We start from the raw sequence: 22975 nt of genomic DNA on the forward strand, positions 1-22975 counted from the left end.
TTTGTATTTGTTAATGGGTGTAAAATATTATTTAAAAAAATGCAACAGTCATAAGACAGTACGCTCAAAGTCATGTTTCAATAAAAATAAGTTTTATTTAAAATCTAGAATAAGAAAGCATTTTAAAAACATGCAGCACTATATAAACTGGTGAGTACTTTCATGAACTATGACAAATCTGATTATATGACAAATATATATAGACAACATTTTGATGCATTCTAAGTCAATTTCCTCATTCTGCCTATAAAATTAAACCTAATATATTACATTAGATTGTATAGTTAAAAATATTTACCTGTAGGTTGTGTTTGTTATAGTTAAAGGACTGAGATGTCTCCTCAGAGTATTTTATTGTTGTCTGTTGGTACAGATGTTGATAAGTGCCTAAGTGTAGGAAAACATTTCTCTGTACATTGATTATAAAATATATATTACACTCGAAAAAAATGTATTACCATTTTCTTTCTGGAATTGAAAGTGAAGACCAGAAGCAATAAGCTATACAATGTCTCTAACTATACAAACTGTACAGAAGCTGAGATAAATAGAATAATCAGAATTTGTTAACAATCTGAAGACAATATTATATTTTTGTCGTGTTGGTTAATATCATCAGTCATAAAGCCAGAGCACAGACCAGTCTCAATTTAAATCTACCATCTAAAGTCAAGATATTATTGACAGTATGATGCTGGAGTCTAAAGATGAAGAAGAGAAACACCAACGGTTTGTCAACAACATCTGGTTTACTTTTATTATCAGCAAATTGACTATGGTAGGGCTTCAAAGGCTATCTTGGATTAGATTGGCCTGGCTTGGATTTCCATTTGGTTTTCCAGCTTAGATCTAAACCAGCTTGGATTGAAATAAGAATTTTTCAGATTGTCTTGGATTTGTGCAGTTTACACTGATCGATGCTATTTAAATGAACTGTTTCAGATTTAATGTAATCTGCCTTCGGTTTCTTAAGATTTACCGATCTCATCAAGTAGTGGTAGGCAGGAAGACTTTTTTAGTGTAATATATATACACACTGGCAACCCATAAATATTTGTAATCATTCATGGGAGTTTTGGAATTGTGATATTGAAGTCAGTGGTGCATTTTGCAAATATAATGTGATATCCAAAATCTGGATTCATAATGAGTTTTGCACAACTGAGTGTTTGTCCTTTACATTAATATACATATCTGTGTATCACAGAAATATTGTATTTTCAGTCTTTCAGCACAAAATGTGCTGCTTTACCAGTTGTATGTGTCATTTTGCAACATTACATAATAATATGTACAGCAATAAGATAAACTAAGGGGCCTATGAACTAAAATTCATGCTATTATTTTTTAATGTGCACTCTCTACCCTGAAGAGTGTAGTGTGTATGTGCTGCATTATAAATTGATTCCTTTGTGCCAGTTATCCATTCTGGTCCCTTCTACCACCACTAGGCTGAACCCCCCTGAGGCCTGGCATATCCCCATTCTATACAAGACCCCCCTCTGCAAGGACCCCCCCCCCTCACAGAAGACTATTCTGAATAAGACCCTCCACCAATAAGACCCCCATTGTACAAGATCCCTCCCCCACCAACAAGTCATCACCCAGAGGACTCTCTCAACCCTCCCTCCAAGTCTTACATTTCTTGTGGGGTTTCAGCACATTTTCAAGCCGTAAGAAGTGTGGCTCCAGCTTGCCTCTGAGTTGACCTCATCCTTTAGTATGCTCCACATGTTACAGGAAATACATAAGGACTGCTCATCTCTCCTTGTGCCTCCAGTTTCAAAATTGTCAATATTTTGTTTTCCCTTTTCTCTCATCTGCACTCATGGGGCACAATGCAGACCCGGGTGTTGTGAAAGTTTAACTGACATTGACTAATGTAGTTATAAGGTACTGATGGCATAGTAACTATGCAGACTTTGTGCAGAAACAGTGTGATTTGATTGTAAAGTTAATATTTGACATCTTCTGTGCTTATTTATGGCTTGTCAAATGTTATCTTTGCAATGAACTGCTATTACATTTATAATATTGGGTTTTTTTCTAAACTAGGTGGTAAATAGTTTCATAATCTATTTTAATTTCCAATTGGGTCACATGAGTTTTCTCCGGACAAAATTGATATAATGAACATGGCTTTTTTAAAGGTTTTAAATAAGCAAACTCTGAAATGAGCAGCCCATGTATGCTTTGCTAATTGCCACATTTCTAAACAATAACATTTTATAATCTGTTCAGCCTTAGCTTAGACGATGCGGTGCTTTAAAACATGTTTATACAATGCAGCCTGCTCTTTAGTAACAAGATCTGGACAACACAGAGGAAAACATGATTAATGCTGTAGCCTCCTCTGCAAGAATAAAGTGAAGTGGGCTGAGCAGCTCACTCTTGACCTCCGGTTAGCTTGTGGAACAGATCTTCATCTAATGTTTCATTTTGGTCTTTGGAGCGAGTCGACAGGAAGATGTAGCCACCGATGTATTCATGGACAACCTTACAATCTGCGCTGAGGCATGTGAAAGCAATGGACACGTTCTGATCAAATTCTATGGCAACCTAAAATATAGAGCACAGACATAATATAAGTGGGGGATACACGGAGTCTCCATCATACCTGGGATAGCTTCTGAATTGCTAAGGGTTCTCCAGAACTACATCTCCGAGAACGTCAACAAAAAAAAGCAAAGTTATAAAGACTCTGCAAGCATTATAAGTCTCCAGGAATAGCATCTATTCCCCACTAGTGAGCGACACTACACAGCACTAGAAATATAATAGACTGAAAACAGGAACTCAGTTTGGAAATGTAATGAGCAAATTTCGGCCTACAGGTGCCTTTAATCTGGCTTTGTTAGACCGGAGGCTTCTTCCTTTTATGTGGTCTGGGAACCAGCTGTACCGTGTGGTGCCCAGGGGTGCAGCCCTGCAAAAGCACAGGATGTGGTTGAGATCTTGAACGTGGAGAAAGCAGTGGTCAGACAGCAGCACAGAGCAGAAGTGATGACTACCAGGGGCAGCGAGAGGTGGAAAATGAACAACACGAGAGGGAAATGCACTCTGGAGGTTGGCGAGGAGTGTACAAAAGAGTTGAGAGTTGCAGTTTTTAAACGATACTGAAATAGGAATGGTACAGTTCTCTTCCGCCCCAGGGCTGGGCTGAGGTAAGTAGAGCTGCAGCTGCTGTGGAGCGTGACCTCAAGTGGTTAGTGGGGAAGCGGCAGTCCCGGGAGGTCTGTCAGCAGTGTTTCTCCATGGCTATGTGCAGCATCAATATTGCAGGTAAGGGGATGGGTGATGGTGGAGGGAGCAAAAAAAAAAAACAGGACTGAAAGTCCAGAAAGCATGGAGCAATCATGGGGAAAGGCAGAAGCATGGAGCACTGGGGAAAGGCAGATGTAGAGATGATAGGAGATTATTTGGGGGAAAGGGGGGGCGCGGAGTGCCTAGGTGCATTGGATTTCACTCTGGCTGCTTCCTTGCTCTCTCTCACCATTTGCAGTGAGTTGGATTCCAAGAGGAGAAAAATGGAGGGGATTGTACATCCCCGAGGTTTGTATATTCATTCTGTGCTCTCATGGAGTAGAACAATACAAAGGTCAAGAGGCACCAGTATGCGTAGAAAAGAATCTCCTTCCTCAATAGGTATTTCTGATATCCTATCTGTCTGGGGTTTGTTCTGTCACAATGAAACCCAGATAGAAGGAATACCAGATAATTATGTCTAGGGAGGAAGAGGTTTGTTCTCTACTCATACTGGCGCCCCCTTGACCTTTGGTTTCTACTTGTGATGCTGGAGGGAGAGCCAGGAAGCAGCCCCCGTTCCCTTCAGCGCCTCCTGCTGAGAGCTCCCCCCCCCCCCCCCCGGGCCGCACCATTTCCTACAGCTCCTTCCTTCCCAGCTACTCCTTTCTCTGGGAGCTTGGGAGACTCTCCCCCCCCTCCCCCAGGCCCCTGGTGCGGGCAAGAAATATTCATGTGGCCCTCGTGGGAAAAAAAAAAAGTTTGCCCACCCTTGTGCCAACTGAATACTTCTGAAAACCTCACTTTTTTTTTAAGGCCTTTCCATCCTCAGCAAGAATATGAACAATGAAAACAATATATCCATCAAAACTTTGCTCCAGTCTAAGAGAAGATTTGTTATTGGCAATAGCTTGTTATAAAACTGCTGCCAAACATGTGGATAATGTTACTCGGAGATGTCCCGGGTGCACGTAAGTTTACCCAGACTGAGCGGAGGTGTTTCTGGGAGGGGGGGGGGGGCTTGGGGGGACGGGTTTGGACTTACACAGTAAACATTTGCAATTTATAAATTACATTTGCAAATTTCCCTTAAAAATGTCTGCATACAATTTAGCAGGTGTAATTGTGTTGGGTGGTTTTCAAAGCAAACATATGCCTGCAGTTTCACTTTTGAAAATTGGTGTAACTCTTTCTTAACTGGGCTGTCACAAAATGAAAAAAAAAGTGATTTTCAGAGGGGTTCTCCGTGGTTAAATGGGTGTTTACCCACAGAGAAAGCCTCTCTGAAGACTACCCCTCCGCCCATCCCAAGTACAGCGAAAAGGGGTGGGTGCTGGGGCGTGGCCAGGGCCAGCCTGGCATAGTGCAAGCTGGGCGTTTAGTTTAATTAATTTCCCTGTGCTTACTTCCTGGCAGGTGGTTTGCAGCTGCAAACACTGCAGGTACTTTTGTGTCCTCAGTCTCTGCCGGGCCACAGATTTTCAAAGGGAGTTTTCCTTTGAAAAATCAGCTTGCAGACCCACGGGTACTTGCAAGCTATGGGCGGACACTGGAAATAGTTCTCTGCCTTTGATATTTTCACATATGGCCATGGAAGAAAACAGAAAATCAGTTTACTGTATCTCAGGCGAAAAGGAGTTGCATTCATTATGCTCTTGAAATTCATGCACAGTTGCCTACTCAGATCTTCCCGGGAATGCCCCTTTTTAACCCGACTAAAAGTACACATGCTGTGGAAACCCCCGGGTACTTCTAGCTGGACCTAAGAGGGCAATTTTCAAATAGGCCAATCTATCTAGGCATGGTAAATGGCTCTGAAAGTTGCCCTTTTAATTTGCTTTTTGATTCAAAGCCTTCACCACTAGATGGTGCAATTCAGCTAGTTAAAAAATGAATGAGACATATTGTACTTGTTTAATTGCATTATTCATGCATAAATAAAAAATGCTACTTTGCGAACACATAAAAGACTTGATAAGGTAAGTTTATGCTTTGAATATTTCATATTGTTCAGTGTTTAGAGTTCTCTCATTACCTGTAAGAAAGCAATCTATTGTCTCTGACAAGAGCCAAGAGGATTTACCTGACTTTGAAGTATGTAGGCCTTCTGCACTGTGAGTTTAATCAGCAGGGTATACATACACATTTTACACTGGGCTCTGAGACTAGATGTGATCTCTGGGACATACAGTTAAGGAGGTTTTGTAGGTAAACAATTTGTGACCAAGCATCCAAAGGTCACACATTGTTTGCCTACAAAATCCAAAGCTACTGGTGTGTCTGAGTGTTCTGTCAGTAAACCCAATGTGCTATGCATTACGATAAGCAAAGCACCTAAAGCCACTGCATTGCATAGTGAAGGCTAGAATTATCTGCAGATTTTGAGTAGATAAGGAGAACATTGGGGTTCAGTAGCCATCATCATTACACTCATGTTGAGAAATAATATAATATTGTTAGAGAACAAATTTTATTTTGGTAAGAAGATATTTTATATATAGCAGGATTTGGCAAACAGTTCTCTGGTCTACCTTATCCTCCTCCCCAACCTATTAAAAGCACCTCCACAAAAGCCAGGAAAGTTTCAATTAATTGGAAATGTCAGCAAATAAAACGTAATAAAGAAATGAAGTTGAGAGCAGTTCAGTTTTTACCTGTCGTATTTCCCAGTTGACATTCCACTGTTTCATGTTGGAGAATCTCCATGTTGTGATCGGGTCTCCGGTGGTCATATCTATCCTTATCAACCTATTGTATGAAACTCCTAATAGGTCATCTTTCTTGCTTCCTTTAAATCTGTAAAAACAGTAGATTATTTTGCATATTAAATGACCTATGTGAGTTTTCATTTTAAATTTAAGACATTACAAATAAAAATATTCATGTTGGGACAGTGAGCTTAGTTCTGAAACCTCTGAGAAGCAATGGAAGGAGATTCCAGGCTTGACCTTCAGATTTTCAGTCGTTACTAGGTCATAATATACTCTTAACCAGCCAAAAGAAACAACAACTGCAAGTTCCAGTGATTATGGGGGAAGGGAGCCTTGTTGCATATTTTGTACTCATGTAAATTGTTTCAGAATTTTTGGCTTATGATGATCAATATGATTTGCGATACTACAGGGGGAGAGATTCCTACGATTGCTAATTTAATGATTTTGGGGAAATGCCCACATAAGACTCCTGGGTTGCATTTGGACCCAGAAATTATTCCTAATGGGTAAATAATGCCATTTTATTTAAATGGAGGGCTCTTCTCTATTCTCAGTCTACAACTGGGTAAGAGAAGCCGTGAGAAAACATTAAGCTAAATGTCTTGGCAACCAAGCTGAATAGTAAAGATCAGTTTCATAGTTAAATTGGGAAGCCTTCATTTTCTATTATAATAAAGCACCAATTCTCCAACTTGAGATTAGTGTTATTGGAATAAATATGTTATTGCTAAATGTGCTTGTAATGTTTGATCTAGGAAATAAAAGTAAAATACAAAAGAGTATCTGATAAAAAAAATGAAGATGCATTTTGTGAAATAATCTTTTGAGGTGGATTTCATACATGCCTGATGTGAAGAGAAAGTCCATGAAGAGGGTTAGGGTACCAGTAAGAAAGATGGACCCTGGAGAAAAACATTGAAAGGTCGATTTTAAAAGCCCTATGCACGCCAAAGCCAGAAGATATGTGCGTGTCTCGGGCCGGTGTGTGCCGTGTGGATTTTAAAAAGCAAGCAAGTGCATGCGTATCTTCTGGTACATGCACAAATCAAAGGTTTATAAAAGGGACGGGGCATGGGCGTGGTCTGGGAGGAGCATGGGCAGGACATGGGCATTCTGGGAAGTTACCTTGAAATATGCAGGTATTTACATGCACAAGCACACGCTGGTGCCCCCTTCTGCGTAACTTTACTTCTCCTAGGAAGGGTGTGCAAGTATTAGAAAAAAAATACAAAACCTAGGCGAGTCAGTGGGGTTTTAAGGGATGGGGTTAAAAGTGTAAAAGGGAGGCTAAATTACATGGGTGTGGGGGAGGGGGTGTTAGAAAATCCAGTCCATTAATGGGGCGAACTGGGAGCGAACTGTGAAAAAGGGCTTTTTTTCGTCAGCATGCGTATCTAATAAATTCCCCCTCCCCCCCACACTTACGTGGAAGAGCTGGCTTCCATATAAAATTGTGTGCACATGTATGCATGTGCAGCCAATTTTATATCAGAAGGACATATACGCACGTATGCTATACAATGGCTGCGTCTCTGAGGGCGAGCCGGCATGCGCACATACATGAGTGCCTGCACAGCTGTTTGAAAGTCACCATCTAAGAGTGCCTCCAGTGTCCAATGGATTCAGTCTTGGGTAAGTTGGTGAAACGAATCAGCAAATCATAAAATAAAGTGAAGGTTTCTGAGTATTACAGCTTAGTTGAGTGGCAACACTGTGACACCTGGCAGGGAAAGCAGGGAAGGTGAATAATTGCTACATTTTCACTAATTTGCTGTTGGAGAAAAATTCATCTTTTGATTTGGATTCTGCTCTCCTACTGTTTCAAAAGTTCTTGTGAGATTTTAAACTGCAATACCACAGACTTGCTCCGCATTTGAAATTTGCTACCAGAATGGTATTGAGACTCTGTTATTCATGAAAAAATTTCTGACTTCATCCCATTTTTAAGGATGGGAGAAGCTCTCTTCCTCTTCTTTTCATATATTAAGTTACATAGCATCTGGCACCAGCTCTCTCATCTTTCCGAGTCTCATCACGTTCCTTGCTAGCGATTAACATGAAATTAAATTAGAGAAGAACTGAGCAGGCATGCTCAAGGTGGAGAGCAGCAATAATGAGACATAAAACACAGCCACGATTAAATCTGTGAACATATCTACTAATAATTAGCATCTCTCTTCACATTGATGAGGCTGAGCTTAAGAAGACAGAGCAAAGGAGAGAAGAGGCACTCTGCTCCCTAATCCAGCCCCTGCCCTCCTGCTCCTCCCCCCCCCCCCTAACTCTTTCATGAAGGGTGAAGATGGAGTGATCAGAGAAAGCAGTCAGATTATTTGATCCTTCAATGATCTCTTAAATCGAACCCAAGGATGATTCGATATAATTTCTGGAACGAGTAATGGAAATTTTGTAAAGGGACATCTTTATATAAAGGTTCTTGAACCTGCATAAGTGGCCAACTATACACTAGCTACAAAGATCTGGATGTGTGGTGGATGTTTGCAACTGCCGGTGTCCCACAGCTGGCAGAGAGGGCATTCATTTCCATTCATAGATACCTTGACGATGGACAGTACTGCAGTGCTCACAAGTTTCAAATTTGTGCTAAGTCAACCCCTTTTTGTGTCTTGTTACCATGTGTGCAATGTGTGTGCACACAGGGCTGGATTTTCAAAGGGTTACGTGCACCGGGCCTATTTTCAAAAGGCCCAGCGACGCGCGTAAAGCCCCGGGACGCGTGTAAGTCCTGGGGGATTTACTAAAGGGGCAGGGCGGGGGCGGGGTCAGGGGCCATTTGCCGCTGTGCCAGGGATCGCGCGCCAGCAGTTGGCCGGCGCATGCAACTTAATTGAGCCCCAGGGCTGAAGTAAGTTTTGCAACAGAAGAATGAAAAAGGAAAAGGTAAGGGGGAAAGGGCGGGGGAGGTTGGGGAAGGGAAGGTGGGGTGGGGGGGGGGTAGGGAAGTTCCCTCCCAGGCCGCTCCAATTTCGGAGCGGCCTGGGAGGGAACAGGAGAAGGCAGCTTGGCTCGGAGCGGGCTCAGCGCGTGCAAGGTGCTGAATTGTGCATCCCCTTGCGTGCGCCGACCCCTGATTTTATAACATGCGCGCGCCTGGGCGCGCGCATGTTATAAAATCATGTGTCCATGTGTGCACTCCGAGTAGCGTGCGTACATGGACGCGCTCGTGCTGTTTTGAAAATCTACCCCATATCTTTCTGTGCAATTAACAGCTTGACAACTGCTGATACTGAGGGCATTTTCAGCAAGTAGAAGCTCATATACCTGGAAAGACCTCAAGGACTTTCTCAAGAATATATAAAAAGTATGGTTGCACTGTATTTCAGTTCACAAGACATTTTTTACAGTTAAAAGCTTGTAACATTCTTTATTTTATAAGTAATTGATTTCTGTGCTTGGTAAATGTATTTATATATAGTTTAAATATTGTGTAAAAATAATGTGAAAGGTTTTCAATTGATTCTTTTTTTTTGCATAGTTAGAGATGTGAATCTTTATGCAAAATGTTAAATTTGGCACATAACTGCCATATAATTTTGCAATATCTGCCACAGAATCTTACAAAATGTGCAACAGGAAACTGGTAGCTGCAGTTATAGGTAGACCTTTTACTGCTTACTGGAGGATGTGAAGACATCTTTTAATTCTTCCAGTGTATAAAGAAGGGAGCCATCCACGAGACTCAAATTAACAGGCCAAACAATCCATTCTTCTTAAATGCTTATGAATAAATGTAAACCGCATCAGCAAGCCTGACAACGGCCTTCTTTAACTCAAAAGGCCGTCCGGACAACTCAATCGTTTGTGGTGTCAGTTACTATTTTTCTATATTTTTTTGTTTTTGCATTTAAAATCATAACTTTTCAACAGAAATGGCCGTGGCCGTACAGCGGCCGATGTTTCGCAGGACTCGCTTCCTCAGGAGCCGCATAGTCATTTATAATCATTCTTCCATGTCAAGAAAGTCCTCCCTCATCTCAGACTGCACGTCTCATACTTCTTCTCAAGGTTCTTCTTTGAGATGACTATGCGGCTCCTGAGGATGCGAGTCCTGCGAAACATCGGCCGCTGTACAGCCACGGTCATTTCTGTTGCAAAGTTACGATTTTAAATGTAAAAACAAAAAAAAAATATAGAAAAATAGTAACTGACACCGCAAATGATTGAGTTGTCCGGACGGCCTTTTGAGTTAAAGAAGGCCGTTGTCAGGCTTGCTGATGCGGTTTACATTTATTCATAAGCATTTAAGAAGGATGGATTGTTTGGCCTGTTAATTTGAGTCTCGTGGATGGCTCCCTTCTTTATACACTAGCGATTGAGTGTGGGAATTTTTTCAGCTCTTTTTCATTTGGATTTTTTAATTCTTCCAGCCAGGACAGCAAGGGTTTGGAAATTCCCTGGTGTACTATGGTAGTGATACAGATCTCTATGGGAATAATATATCAACATACTTGCAGGCCGATTTAATAAAAGGTGCGGGAGAGCCGGTACTCCGAGTTGAGTGCCCACTCTCCCGATGAGCACTCAGGCACCTCTCCTGGGTGCACAATTCTGTATTTAAATAGGCCGGGCGGTGATAAAGAGGCGCTAGGGACAATAGCGCATCCCTAGCGCCTCCTTATTAGCGGACGAGGCAGCTGTCAGTGGGTCCGACAACCGCCGCTTAATTTTACTAGCATCAGTTTTCAAACCCACTGACAGCCACGGGTTCAGAAAATGGACGCTGGCAAAATTGAGCATCTGTTTTCCAACCTGCAGACCGGCGAGCAGATTTTTTTTTTTGGTATTTTTTTTTTTAATTTTTGGTGCCTCTGAGTTAATATCACTATGATATTAAGTTAGAGGGTGTACAGAAAAGCAGTTTTTTCTGCTTTTCTGTACACTTTTCCCAGTGCTTTCAAAATTAACCTTCCCGGTGCTTTCAAAGTTAATACTTTCAGTATTCCCAGTGAATAACTTATCGGCTCATCAACATGCATTTTCATATGATGAGCGCTATTAGTTTCGGGGGGGGGGGGGGGGGGTGTTGGCCATGCATTTTCCACATGCTACTACCTCTTACAGTATAAGGGATAATAATAGTGCGTCTAAAAATGCACAGCCAAACAGGTGCTAAACGGTGCAGTCAGCCGAACGCACCGTTCTGTATCGGCCTGCCAGTGTGTGCCTCCTCAGTGATTCAGTACAGCCAGAACAGCAAATGCAATGAATGCTCCGGTGATACTGTATCACTGTGAACATCAGCATGCTGACATTCCTAAGGTTATGAATTTGTATCAATTGCTCCTTAGAGATACTCTTTCTTTAATAACATTAATGAGTGCCTTTCTCTATGTCATATTAATCAAGGAAGGCCAAGGATGTAACTAGAACTGACTGACTGAGGGACTCGAGCGTCCTTGACTTTGCCTTAAGTGAAAATTGAAATTTAATAGAGAAATGGCATTATAACCATTATTAAGATGGCAGGAAAATGTTATCATACTACAGAACAGGGCATTGTATATACCACACCTCTGATGTACAGTGGATTTCAGCTTATCACGCATTATTACTTAAAAAATAAATGTCTGTTCTATCAAAGTTATATCATTATCATAAATCATTTGAGTATTAGCCAATCTGACTTTTAACATTGTTTCCGTAATACTAGAGGCAGCGATAAACAGATAAATAAGATGACAGTCTTAGCCAGGAAGATGCATAGTATCTAGACTAGGGTTTCCCAACCTTTCAGGGAACACAGACCCCTTTTAAGCTTCAAAGGGGTTCATGGACTCCCACAAACTTCACTTTTAATTTTTTTCATGCAACTACAAAAGAAATAATGAGATGCACTCCAGAATCGTTCATAATGTACTGACCTCTGATCTAAACTCAATACGTAGAGAGAGCAATTTCCGAAGCTATTTAAAATTGCCCTCACAATTGAAGGTTTAGGCTATCGCACCTTCCAATCCAGCTGCAATGAGGAAAGGGAAACACGTTCCAAAAAGTTCCAGGTTGGCAACGTGGTGTGCGACCTGGCAGAAAATCAGCACCAGTACCTGCAATCTAAGTTTCAAAGGGGAACCGCCCATTGTGGGCCTGCGGGGGAAAGCCAGTACTTTTGTAGCTGTGCACGTTGCCTTGGCTTTGAAGCAGCTGCAAAGTGCATGCATTTAGTCTGCCTTTTTCTTATACTTTAGTCTTTTCTTTTACGATTTTTACAGACACATATAGATACAATAGTCACTAAATAATTTAGATTTTAGAAAAAGCAAAACAATACCCTGCTTTTCAATGGGAAGAAGGCTAATGATTTTACCATGCTGTCTGTGTATCCCCCTGCATAACTTTTGTGTTTTATATCATATCCGCACTTAACCGTTGTCTCCTCCTCCTTGATTCCTGGCGGTCATCTTTCCTGATGGTCCTCTAGTATCTCTCCCTTTCTTTCTACCTCTGTCCAGCAAGATTCCTGGGGGTCCTCTCCTTCTCTCCCCTGATAGGCTGTCATCCACTCTCGTTCCCCTTAACCAGGTCAACCACGGATGCCGCTCTCCCTTTCTCTCCTCCTTTTCTTCCTTCATTCCTGTCTCATTCCACACTAATTACTATAAAACCTTCAAATAATGGCAATGTCTAGTAGTTCCATCTGAACCTGGTAACAAACATCTGCAGCTTCCCTGTATGTATGTATGTATGTATTTATTTATTTATGAACTTTTAATATACCGACATTCGTAGGATACATCATACTGGTTTACAATCAACTCATGTAGAAAGGAAAGAGAAATTACAAATAACAGGGAGGGGAATCTCTTATTCCTGTTTATGAGTGCCGGAAATATTTAATTTCTCTTACAACTGGAGATAGGAGGGGTGTGACCTGAGTAAGTAATTTGGCTGCCTAGCTTGTCAATACGAGATATTCAAACACTTCTTTTCTTTCTGGCTGAATTCTGTTGAAGGGAAAGTTGAACTTGCGGACTTGAGGTTGCGAAGGAAAAGGAAGGAGAGGGAAATGGCCTGTGTTTATAATGATGAAATGCATGCTGATGTGTAATTTCCACCGCTGAATAAGTTACACACTATCATGCTTAAGGAAAAATAAACATGAAAATTAAAATATATATTCGTAGCACAAGCAGATATTACAATTACCTTACAATGTAGTATGTTAAGCCAAATTCAGGGAGGGACTGCCATGCCTGGATAAAACGCAGCTTGGCTTCAACCAGTGGCATCTGAGCCATGTTTTGGTGTGCTTCCAGGATGCGCGCTGCCAACTGCAGAATACAAGGGTGAGAAACCGATTACCGGCTATAGGACTCAGTTCAGTTCCACAAAAGTCCCTAAGCACATTGGAGGGGCCAGTTTTCAAATAATCCACGCAGTTACAGACGACGCGGAAGCTTTTAATGTGTGCACTTTATGCTAATTTTCAAACAGAAACGAAACTACCCCCATTTCTCTATAAAAATGAGGGAGCAAAATGTATGCGCGTTAAAAGTGTCTGTGCACGTTGCTGCCCCTTCTGCTTGTGTGAGCAGCGGCAAGATTGCGCACGTGTATTTGAAAACTGAATGTACGCGTGAATGCTCTCCCCCCCTGACTTAAACCTACCCACAAAAACACCCCTTTTTCCTGTGTCTAAAAAATACGTCTGCCCATACTTTTAGCTACATTTGAGGAAGGCCATTTTTAGCTAGGCCATTTTATCCACGGCAAATTCCTTTGAAAATTTCCCTGTGAAACGACAACTGAACCCAAATATGAAAAATCACTTCCTGATGCTCTGAAAATGAATCCCATTACTTAGAGAGGGCTGCCACTTGGTGTTCATAGAGAACTGCTCATTACAAGTGATCACTGATATCCAATATGAGGCCAGTTTGGGTGAAAACTGCCTCCCATCACAGCAGCTAAGTGTATGCACGGGCTTTCACCAGATTAAAAGAGGTATTCCTGGGGCTGTGTTTAAGTTGGGAGAGAAAACAGCTTGTCTACATTTGCATTTTCCAAATGTTCAAAATAGAAGTGTGCTCTAACATTTTTTTCATTCTGTTTTGTTTGTGGTTTCATGTTATCTTTCTTTCTTTTTCGTTGTTGCTCTGTTTCTTTAAAATAAGAAAAAAAAACCTCCCAAATGAATTAAAACAAACAAAATGTCGACTCTGCAGCCCCTCCAAAATAAAATACTCCTGAGCTCACCCCTGACACCCCGTCCCCTCTTACCCTGCAGCTGAAAATTTCTTCCCAGGGCAGGAGTGATCCCTGTTTGCTCCTATCCTGTTGCTGCTGCAATTGGAAATGACATCGGCCGACCGAGGCTGACATCATTGTTAAATTTTGCTATACAAAATGGCACTGGCCATGACTTTTTAATTTTGAGGAGCCTCTCATGAGGGACTTTGTCAAATACCTTCTGAAAATCCAGATATAGTACATTGGTTGGCTCACCCCTAGCCACATGTTTATTAACTACTGCAAAAAAAAAAAAAAAAAAAAAATCTAATAGATTGGTAAGGCAAGATTTCCCTTTGTTAAATCAATGTTATCCCTATGGCTAGTAATTTTGTTTTTAAGAATAGCTTTTTCCATTTTGCCCAGCACCGCTATCAGGCTCACTGATCTATACTTACCTGTATCACCCCGGAGCCCTTTTTAAAAATTTGCATTGCATTTGTCATTCTCCAGTCTTCAGATATTATGGCTGTTTCTAATGATAGGTCACAGATTACTAGTAACAGGTCTGCAATTTCAGAAGCCCCCAAATAATATAAAATCCCTGTACCTGCATATTACACAGACCTTAAAGTGCATTTCAAATAGCTGCATTGATCTTGGAGAAAGCTGGAGTCTTTGCTGAACGTTGATCCATTATAAAGGTACGCAGGCCATTGAGGGTGATCATGTTTTGTTTAGAGATATGATTCGATGAACCTTTTGGTTTGGCCTTCGTTATCGGTCCGCCGCGGGAAATTTCGTTTTCTCGCGGTTCGGGCTGATTTTATTTCGGCTGCCCCCCCCCCCCAAAACGAAGCACAAAACCCGCCCCAACCCTTCAAATTGAATTACATCGGGAGGTAGTAAAAAAACCCAAAAAACCCAAACCCACCCCATTTAATAGAGACGATATTTCCTATTTTGTCGCGTTTTGGGGGGCGATGAAATGATAAGAAAAGCCTTGAAATTTCGTGTGGTTTTCTTATCGTTTTTTTGGGGGGAAGAAAGGGCACATTAAAAAAAACAAAAAACCCTAAACCCACCCCCAACCCTTCAAATGTAATTAATTGCAACCCCCCACCCTCCCAATCCCCCAAAACTTGCCAGAATTCCCTGGTGGTCCAGCGGCGGACCCCGTGGGTCATCCATTGCTCCTACCATGTGACAGGGGCCGACTAATGGCACCGATAGCCCCTGTCACACGGTAAGGGCAAAGGGCCATCGGCACCATTTTGATTAGTGGCAGCCGATAGCCTGAGAGTGGGAGATAGCTCCCGGGACCCCCGCTGGACCCCCAGGGAATTTCGGCAAGTTTTGGGGGGTTGGAAGGGTGGGGAGTTTGCAATTAATTAAATTTGAAGGGTTGGGGTGGGTTTAGAGGTTTGTTTTTTTTTAAAATGTGCCCTTTCTCCCCCCCCCCAAAAATGACAAGAAAACCACACGAAATTTCGTGGGTTTTCTTAAAGTTTCGTTGCCCCCCCCTGAAACGCGACGAAATAGGAAATATCATCTCTATTTCCTATTTTGTCGCAAACGAATGCACATCGAAGTAGCTTACATTAAGATCAACAGCGGGTTAGCATTTAAAATCCAAGTTGGCTGTGATGTGAGTAGCTCAGGCGTCTCACTTGACCTGCCCCACCTTTTACATCGGATGATAATGCATTTGAATATCAGAACCACTGAGTGTGCACATTGGGCTACAACGAAGGCTTCTGCTCGTGGCTTGAAATGTTACCTGCTTGGTTTTGTACTTCTTTGTGTAGCGCGGCGACACAAAGCATTCGGGCTTGATGTCCATGCTGTCAGGATCAGAAGCCGCCTGGGGAGCCGCAGCACTGCAGTTCTTCATCTTCAGGAAGGAAAGAATATTATGAACCTCAGGGCGGTAGGAGCTATCAGCCATCGTTTTCCCTTTAGAGGCCAAAGTGCAGGCTGCCATCCATTTAGCGTACTGGTTTTCCTGAAAACAAAGAAACAAAGAAACGAAAATACGACTCATTGTACATAATATAAAAAACAACCTCGAAACCGTAACAATCCTTATTGCTCCCAGATCATGACAGTATGGTACACGTCACTCATAGTATAAAGCTCTCCATTTTTGGGACACACTTTTTGCCTGACCTTTAAATTTAACCTTTAGGGATAAAAAAAACCAGACGTGCTTTTTGCCAGGGCCAAACTTAAAAGTCAGTCATCCATAGGTTCGAGGGGAGGCACCCTGGGGGAGAAGTGATCAGAGGGTTGGAGAAGGAGAAGCCACCCCCCCCCTTTAGTAATCATCAGCAGGGGAGGGGGTGTCCCTTCCAGATCTTCCCCTTCCCTTTGTTAGGAATTGTGGACCCTTGGCCCGAGGTGGCGTTGTCGCTACCTGAGTGGTTGGGCTTCCCCCTCAGGTCCCCACCGTCGGGAGGCGAGGCTGGCCGGGAACAGAGGTGAGCTGGGACTTCACCTGTGCCAACCCTCGTTCCCCGCAGGTTGAGCCCTTGGGTGCCGGGGCCGGCAGGACTAAGGAGCGCCCCTGCGTGGCTGGTCCCGGAGAGGGTAGGCGAGCGAGTGTCAGAGAGGTCAGGCACAGTTCGAGACAGGAGCACTCTCGGAGGGAGGAGGAGAAGGAGTCTCAGGGAGTGCGAGGCCCCCTGCAGCTCTGAAGGGAGTAGAGCAGGCCCACGTGGGAGGGGGCCTCGAGGAGAGGAGATGCAGATGTTGAGGAATTAACTGTAGCGCGCTGGATGAGGGCTAGAGCGGGGAACCCGCTGTAGCCGGTGCCTGGAGAGTAGCAGCGCAGGAGTACAAACTGGGACACGGCAAGCCGGTGACAGGACCTTCTGTAGTAGTAGCGCAGAGATGTGCCCCGAGGAGCGGGGCACCGAGACCCAGTCTGGTGAAGTACTGCGCTGAGCCGACTCTTGAAGACAAAAGGCACTGTAGCAAAGTCCTACAAAGAAGTGCCATGGGTGTCCCAAGGAGCAGTGGGCACTGCGGTTGGGACTCACAAGTAGAGTAGCTCTGAGCCTGGTCCCGAGGAGCGGGAAGCGCTGAGAGAGAGACCGGGTTAGGTTGCACTGAGCCTGGTCCCGAGGAGCGGGAAGCGCTGAGGCAGAGTCCGGGTAAGGATGCGCAGAGCCTGGCCCGATTTTATAACATCCCTGTTCCCTCCGAGGCCGCTCCGAAATCGGAGCGGCCTCGGAGGGAACTTTCCTTCCACCCCCCCACCTTCCTATCCCTTCCCCTACCTATCACACCCCCGAGCCCTACCTAAATCACCCCCCCCTACCTTTATTTTATAAGTTGTGCCTGCCTCTGGGCAGGCGTAGGTTGTGCACACCGACCAAGTGCCGGCGCGCAATCCCCTGGCACGGCCGTTGTGCCGGAGGCCTCGGTCCCGCCCCGCCCTGCCCACTCCCCGCCCTTTATTTCAAGCCCCGGGACATACGCGCATCCCGAGGCTCGCGCGCGTCGCCGGGCCTGTGCAAAATAGGCTTGGCACGCGCAGGAGTGGGTTTAAAAGGGTTACGCATGTATATTACACGCGTAACCCTTTTAAAATCCACCTCACTATGTACTAAAGGCATAACAAGGGGGAAAATGTGCACTATTTAATGCATATGCAAGCACTTTAAATTTTAAGGTGTCTGCCAATGCCAAACATTTAAATAGCATGCTAATGGCCTCATTATTCAGTAGCATGCTTTGCGCTAAGGCCCACACATCAGCAGCTAAATTTAATGTGTAATATTAAACTCCTGTCTGGACTGTAATATACAGCGAGTGCACTGATTTGCCTTTCAAGCAGATTATGAATGGGGCGAGGTTATGTACCAGACCTGTCCACCCAATAACTTGGCTCATCCTGCAGACACCTCCTTCCCCCTCATGGATATGATGCCCCCTCAGTGCAGATACTCTCAAACCCCCACCTAATGACCCATCCAAATGTCACCCCCCCATGCAAGTTAGCAGAAGGAGAGTCTCTCGCTTTTACTGGCTGGCGCTTTCATTGATGATTTGGTGCTGCCCAGAAGTGCCAAGAATGTTCACTGCCCATGAATCAAAGTTTGCAGCATCAGATCCTCAATGGAAACTGAGCTAGTCGGAGTAAGAGACTGATATCCTGTTGACTCTGCATGGGGAGCTTATGGAAGGGTCATTAGGGGTGCCGGTTGGAAGGAGGGGGTGTTCCCACAGGCTAACTGACCCTTTGGGATGGTCAGAATGGGGGAACAGGAAAGTGCACCATGCATGGTGAACCTGCATTATGCTTAGTGCAGGTTTATTCTGCACTAACACACTTTTCATTGTGCACATGTGCTATACATATCATTACTTTACTACATGCTAAGAAATGAGCAATAAAGGTTTGGCACACATTTCTTAGTGGACTCTTAGGGGGTAATTTTGTAAAAGACCGCATAAGAAAGTTGGCAAGTACATGCCTAAGTTATACCAATTTTCAAGGCAAACTTGTGTGCGTATGTTTACTTTGAAACTTACCCATCAAAATTACCTGCACACAATCAGACCTGACAAAATGCATGCAGACATTTTTCAGGAAAATTCAAGAGCACAAGTCCAAATCTGTACCCAGCTCTGCCCCCAGGAAGGCCTCTGCTCAGACCAGGTAAACTAATGTGCACAGAGGACCTGCATATTAGGTGGGCAATACGCCATTTCCATGAGTAAAGCACTGTTTTACGCATGAAAATTACTCTTCATGTATATAGGCCTCAAACATTTATGTGCAGATGCAGATGGAAAGGGACAGCAAAAGATACAGTCTGTGTAAACAGGATTTCTTTTCAGTGTCATATCCTGATTACATCATAGAACAATGTGCAAAATGTTTCTTCCAACATTAGTCATCAGATGATGCCAGGTATTTTGTGTGTCCAAACTAACAAACAGTACATAAATCTCAAAGGTGTCATCTCGAATACTTTTATGCGGAGTTAAGAAAATGAAATTACTAATCAGAATTCATGCAATTTGCAATAGAGATTGTTACAATAGAAGACAGATGAACATTTAGAATTATAGAAAGAATGTGATATTGTTTCGACAGGCCTGGAGATGGTAATAGCAGACAGTCACAATGGGTTAGATTTCTTTTCCTGTGGAAAACTTTTCGCTTTTTTACTTTTCAACTGAATGACGCATCAGCTCTTTATCATTGGCTTTACAGAATCCATCTTCAATGAAATTCAAAGTCATTTAAAGAAGGGTTGTATGACACATAGGGGCAGATTTTCAAAGGGTTACGTGCGTAATATATGCGCGTAACCCTTTAAAACCCCCCTGCGCGCACCGAGCCTATTTTGCGTAGGCTCGGCGATGCGCACAAGCCCCGGGACACGCGTATGTCCTGGGGCTTGAAAAAATGGGCGGGGTGGGGGCGTGGCCAGAGACCTCACCACTGCCGCTGGGCCCAGGGATTACATGCTGGCACTTGGCCGGCACGCGCAACCTACGCCTGCCTGTAGGCAGGTGTAAATAATAAAACAAAGGTGGGGGGATTTAGATAGGGCTGGGGGGCGGGTTAGATAGGAGAAGAGAGGGGAAGTTGGGGGGGGGGGGGGCGGAAGGACGGGGAAAGCCATTGGGGCTCCCCTAGGGCTCGGTGCGCGCAAGGTGCACAAGTGTGCATCACCTTGCGCACGCTGACCCCAGATTTTATAACATGAGCATGGCTGCGCGCGCATGTTACAAAATCGGGCGTAGATTTGTGTGCGCCGGGTTGTGCACACAAATCTATGCCCGCGCGTAGGTTACAAAATCTGGCCCATAGAATAAGAGTAAGGAGGTAATACTATAAAATGAAATAACTATTCCACCAATTTAATTAGATTAAAAATACATCAACTTGGGTTGGCCCATGGCTCATGTGGATGGTCCCTATTTCAATTCCTAGGTAGGGTCTTCCGCACCCCTGGTCAGCTGGGCTGGGAATGCTGAGAAGGCATGCGCGCGTTTTCGAAAATTGACCCCCTAAGTGAATAACACATCAGTTTTCCCAAATATCTATTGCCTATTGGGGACACGCAGAAGAGAAAGCCCACCTATATGCTTCATTAATGGTCTCTGCTTTTTCTCTGGTCCTTCCCTCAATTGGTTATTCCCTCAAATAGTTATTCACCAAGCTAGATATACAGCTTTTATTTACCTTTCTAATGTCACTATCCTTATCTTAATTTTTATATTTATAGCCCACCTTTTTATCTCAAGAAAGTAACCCAAAAGGATTTACAAAGTCAATCAACAATTAAAAAATAAATTCAAATCCATAAACTATGATTCATGAATATCCAATAATCTGTAAAATACAATACATTATAAATAAAGTATAATATTAAGCAATAAAATTTGACATTTTCAGGCAGCGATGCCCTACTTTCACTAGGAACTGAAGCAAATGAGTCAATAAGATCAAACAATAAATTATGTGCACTAATATAATTACAAAACAATTTAAACCCATCAAAGTCACTCTAAAACCCTTTCATAAGAACTTAAGAAATGCCATGCTGGATCAGATTAAGGTCTATCAAGCTCAATATTCTGTCTCCAACAATGGCCAGTCTGGGTCACAAATACCCATCAGATTCCCGATAGTTGATCTATTTCTTGTATCTCACTCTCAGGGGTAAGTGCTGGCATTCCCAAGTCGATCTGGCACATAACTGTTAGTGGACTTTTTCTTCAGGAACTTGTCCAATCCTTTTTTGAACCCCACTATGTTAATTGCTTCAACCACGTCCTCTGGCTACAGATTCTATATCTTGATTATTTACTGAGTGAAAAAAATATTTCCTACAATTTGTTTTAAATCTGCTGGTTGCTGGTTTCATGGAGTGCCCTGTAATCCTAGTGTTATTTGAAAGGGTAAATAACCGTTTCCTGTTTATCCATTCCACCCCACTCATGATTTTATAAATTTCAATCATTTCCCTCTCAGTTGTTTCTTTTCCAAGCTAAAGAGCCCTAATCCTTTTGCTTTTCTCCATAAGGGAGCTTTTCCATCCCCTTTATCATTTTCGTACCTTTTTTTATGTCTGCTATGTCTTTTTTGAGATAGGACAACCAGAAATGCACACAATATTCAAGGTGCAGTCGCACTATGCATCTATACAAAGGCATTGTGACATTCTCAGGTATTTTTTATTCCTTTCCAAATCATTTCTAACATTCCAGTTGCCTTTTTGATTTTTGCTGTGCACTGAGCTGAAGATTTCAAGGTATTTTCCACAAGGACAACTCCAAGGTCCTTTTCCTGGGTGGTGACTCCTAACATGGAATCCAGCATCATGTACCGCTGGCTGGGATTATTTTTTCTTATTGCATTATTTTGCACTTGTCCACATTAAATTGCACCTGCTTTTTAGAAGCCCAGTCTCCTAGTGTCGCAAGGTCCTTCTGCAGTTCTTCACAATCAGCTGCTGTTTTAATGACTTGAAACAATTTTGTGTCATATGCAAATTTGGTCACATCACTCATTGCTTTCTCCAGATCATTTATGAATATGCTATACCGCACAAGTCCAGGGGGGCAGCAAGGAAGGTATAACATCTTGCCTGTGAGGGGTACTTCCTGGTCCGCTGAGGCTGTGATTATCTGCCTGTACCAACACTATTAGAGCATTGGAGTGAATGCTTGGCGTCTGATGACATCATCCCAGGATGGAGTGAGGCTGTTATATGAGGGACCAAGCAGCGGTGCTCAGCCACTGGTGCATTGGCGAAACCATGTGCCAGAGGAGTGCACTTCTGGGGAAATTTCTCTCTTTGTTTGGAGAAGATGCTCTCTGCATTTTTTTTTAAGCCTTCCCTCCTTTTTAGGCTGTATTGGGAAGAAAAGAAATGGCTGTGAGGACTCTCTCATGTATATCCATGACTCCTTTCTGATCCAGGCTTCAACAGAAGGATTTATGCTTCAAGCTGGTACAGCTTTTTTTTTTGTTTTTTTTTAATCAGGGCCTAGTAAGCCTGCTATGGGTATACATAATGGGGTAGATTTTAAAAGAAGCGCGATCAGCCTACTTTTGCTTGCGCATCAGACTCAAGCAAAAGTACGCTGGATTTTAGTAGATACGCGCGGAGCCGCGCGTATCCACTAAAATCCTGGATCGGCGCGCGCAAGGCTATCGATTTTGTATAGCCTGCGCGCGCCGAGCCGCGCTGCCTCCCCCCGTTCCCTCCAAGGCCGCTCCGAAATCGGAGCGGCCTCGGAGGGAACTTTCCTTTGCCCTCCCCTCACCTTACCCTCCCTTCCCCTACCTAACCCACCCACCCGGCCCTGTCTACACCCCCCCCTTACCTTTGTCGGGGGATTTACGCCTCCCGGAGGGAGACGTAAATCCCCGCGCGCCAGCGGGCCTGCTGCGCGCCGGGCCGCGACCTGGGGGCGGGTACGGAGGGCGCGGCCACGCCCCCGGACCGCCCCGGGCCATAGCCACGCCCCCGTACCCGCCCCAAAACGCTGCCGACACGCCCCCAAAACGCCGCGACGACCGGGCCCGCCCCCCCCGACACGCCCCCGACACGCCCCCCCTCCGAAAACCCCGGGACGTACGCGAGTCCCGGGGTCTGCGCGCGCCGGTAGGCCTATGTAAAATAGGCTTACCGGCGCGCAGGGCCCTGCTCGCGTAAATCCGCCCGGTTTTGGGCGGATTTACGCGAGCAGGGCTCTGAAAATCCGCCCCAATGCTTCTTTGGGAACTTCTACCTCCCTTAGACCTAGATTTTCTAAGACACCATGGTGTCGTGAATCGCACGGTACAGGGGGCGGGGGGG

The 22975-nt window shown here is 43.8% G+C and overlaps 1 protein-coding gene across 2 annotated transcripts in view; it reads right to left on the reverse strand.

The window, feature by feature from the left end:
* Window positions 1–70: 70 nt before the first annotated feature.
* Window positions 71–22975, reverse strand: part of FERMT1 (fermitin family member 1) — a 213159-nt gene continuing 190254 nt past the window's right edge. For both annotated transcript variants that reach the window (XM_029593498.1, XM_029593499.1), the window contains 4 exons: window positions 15925–16149; window positions 13122–13246; window positions 5898–6039; window positions 71–2559 (listed from right to left, as the gene is read on the reverse strand). In XM_029593498.1, the coding sequence (XP_029449358.1) occupies window positions 2386–2559; window positions 5898–6039; window positions 13122–13246; window positions 15925–16149 (666 nt within the window). In that variant the 3' untranslated portion in view covers window positions 71–2385. The remainder of the gene's footprint in view (window positions 2560–5897; window positions 6040–13121; window positions 13247–15924; window positions 16150–22975) is intronic.

Source organism: Rhinatrema bivittatum, chromosome 3 (assembly GCF_901001135.1).
Source record: "Rhinatrema bivittatum chromosome 3, aRhiBiv1.1, whole genome shotgun sequence".
NCBI classification, from domain to species: Eukaryota; Metazoa; Chordata; class Amphibia; order Gymnophiona; family Rhinatrematidae; genus Rhinatrema; species Rhinatrema bivittatum.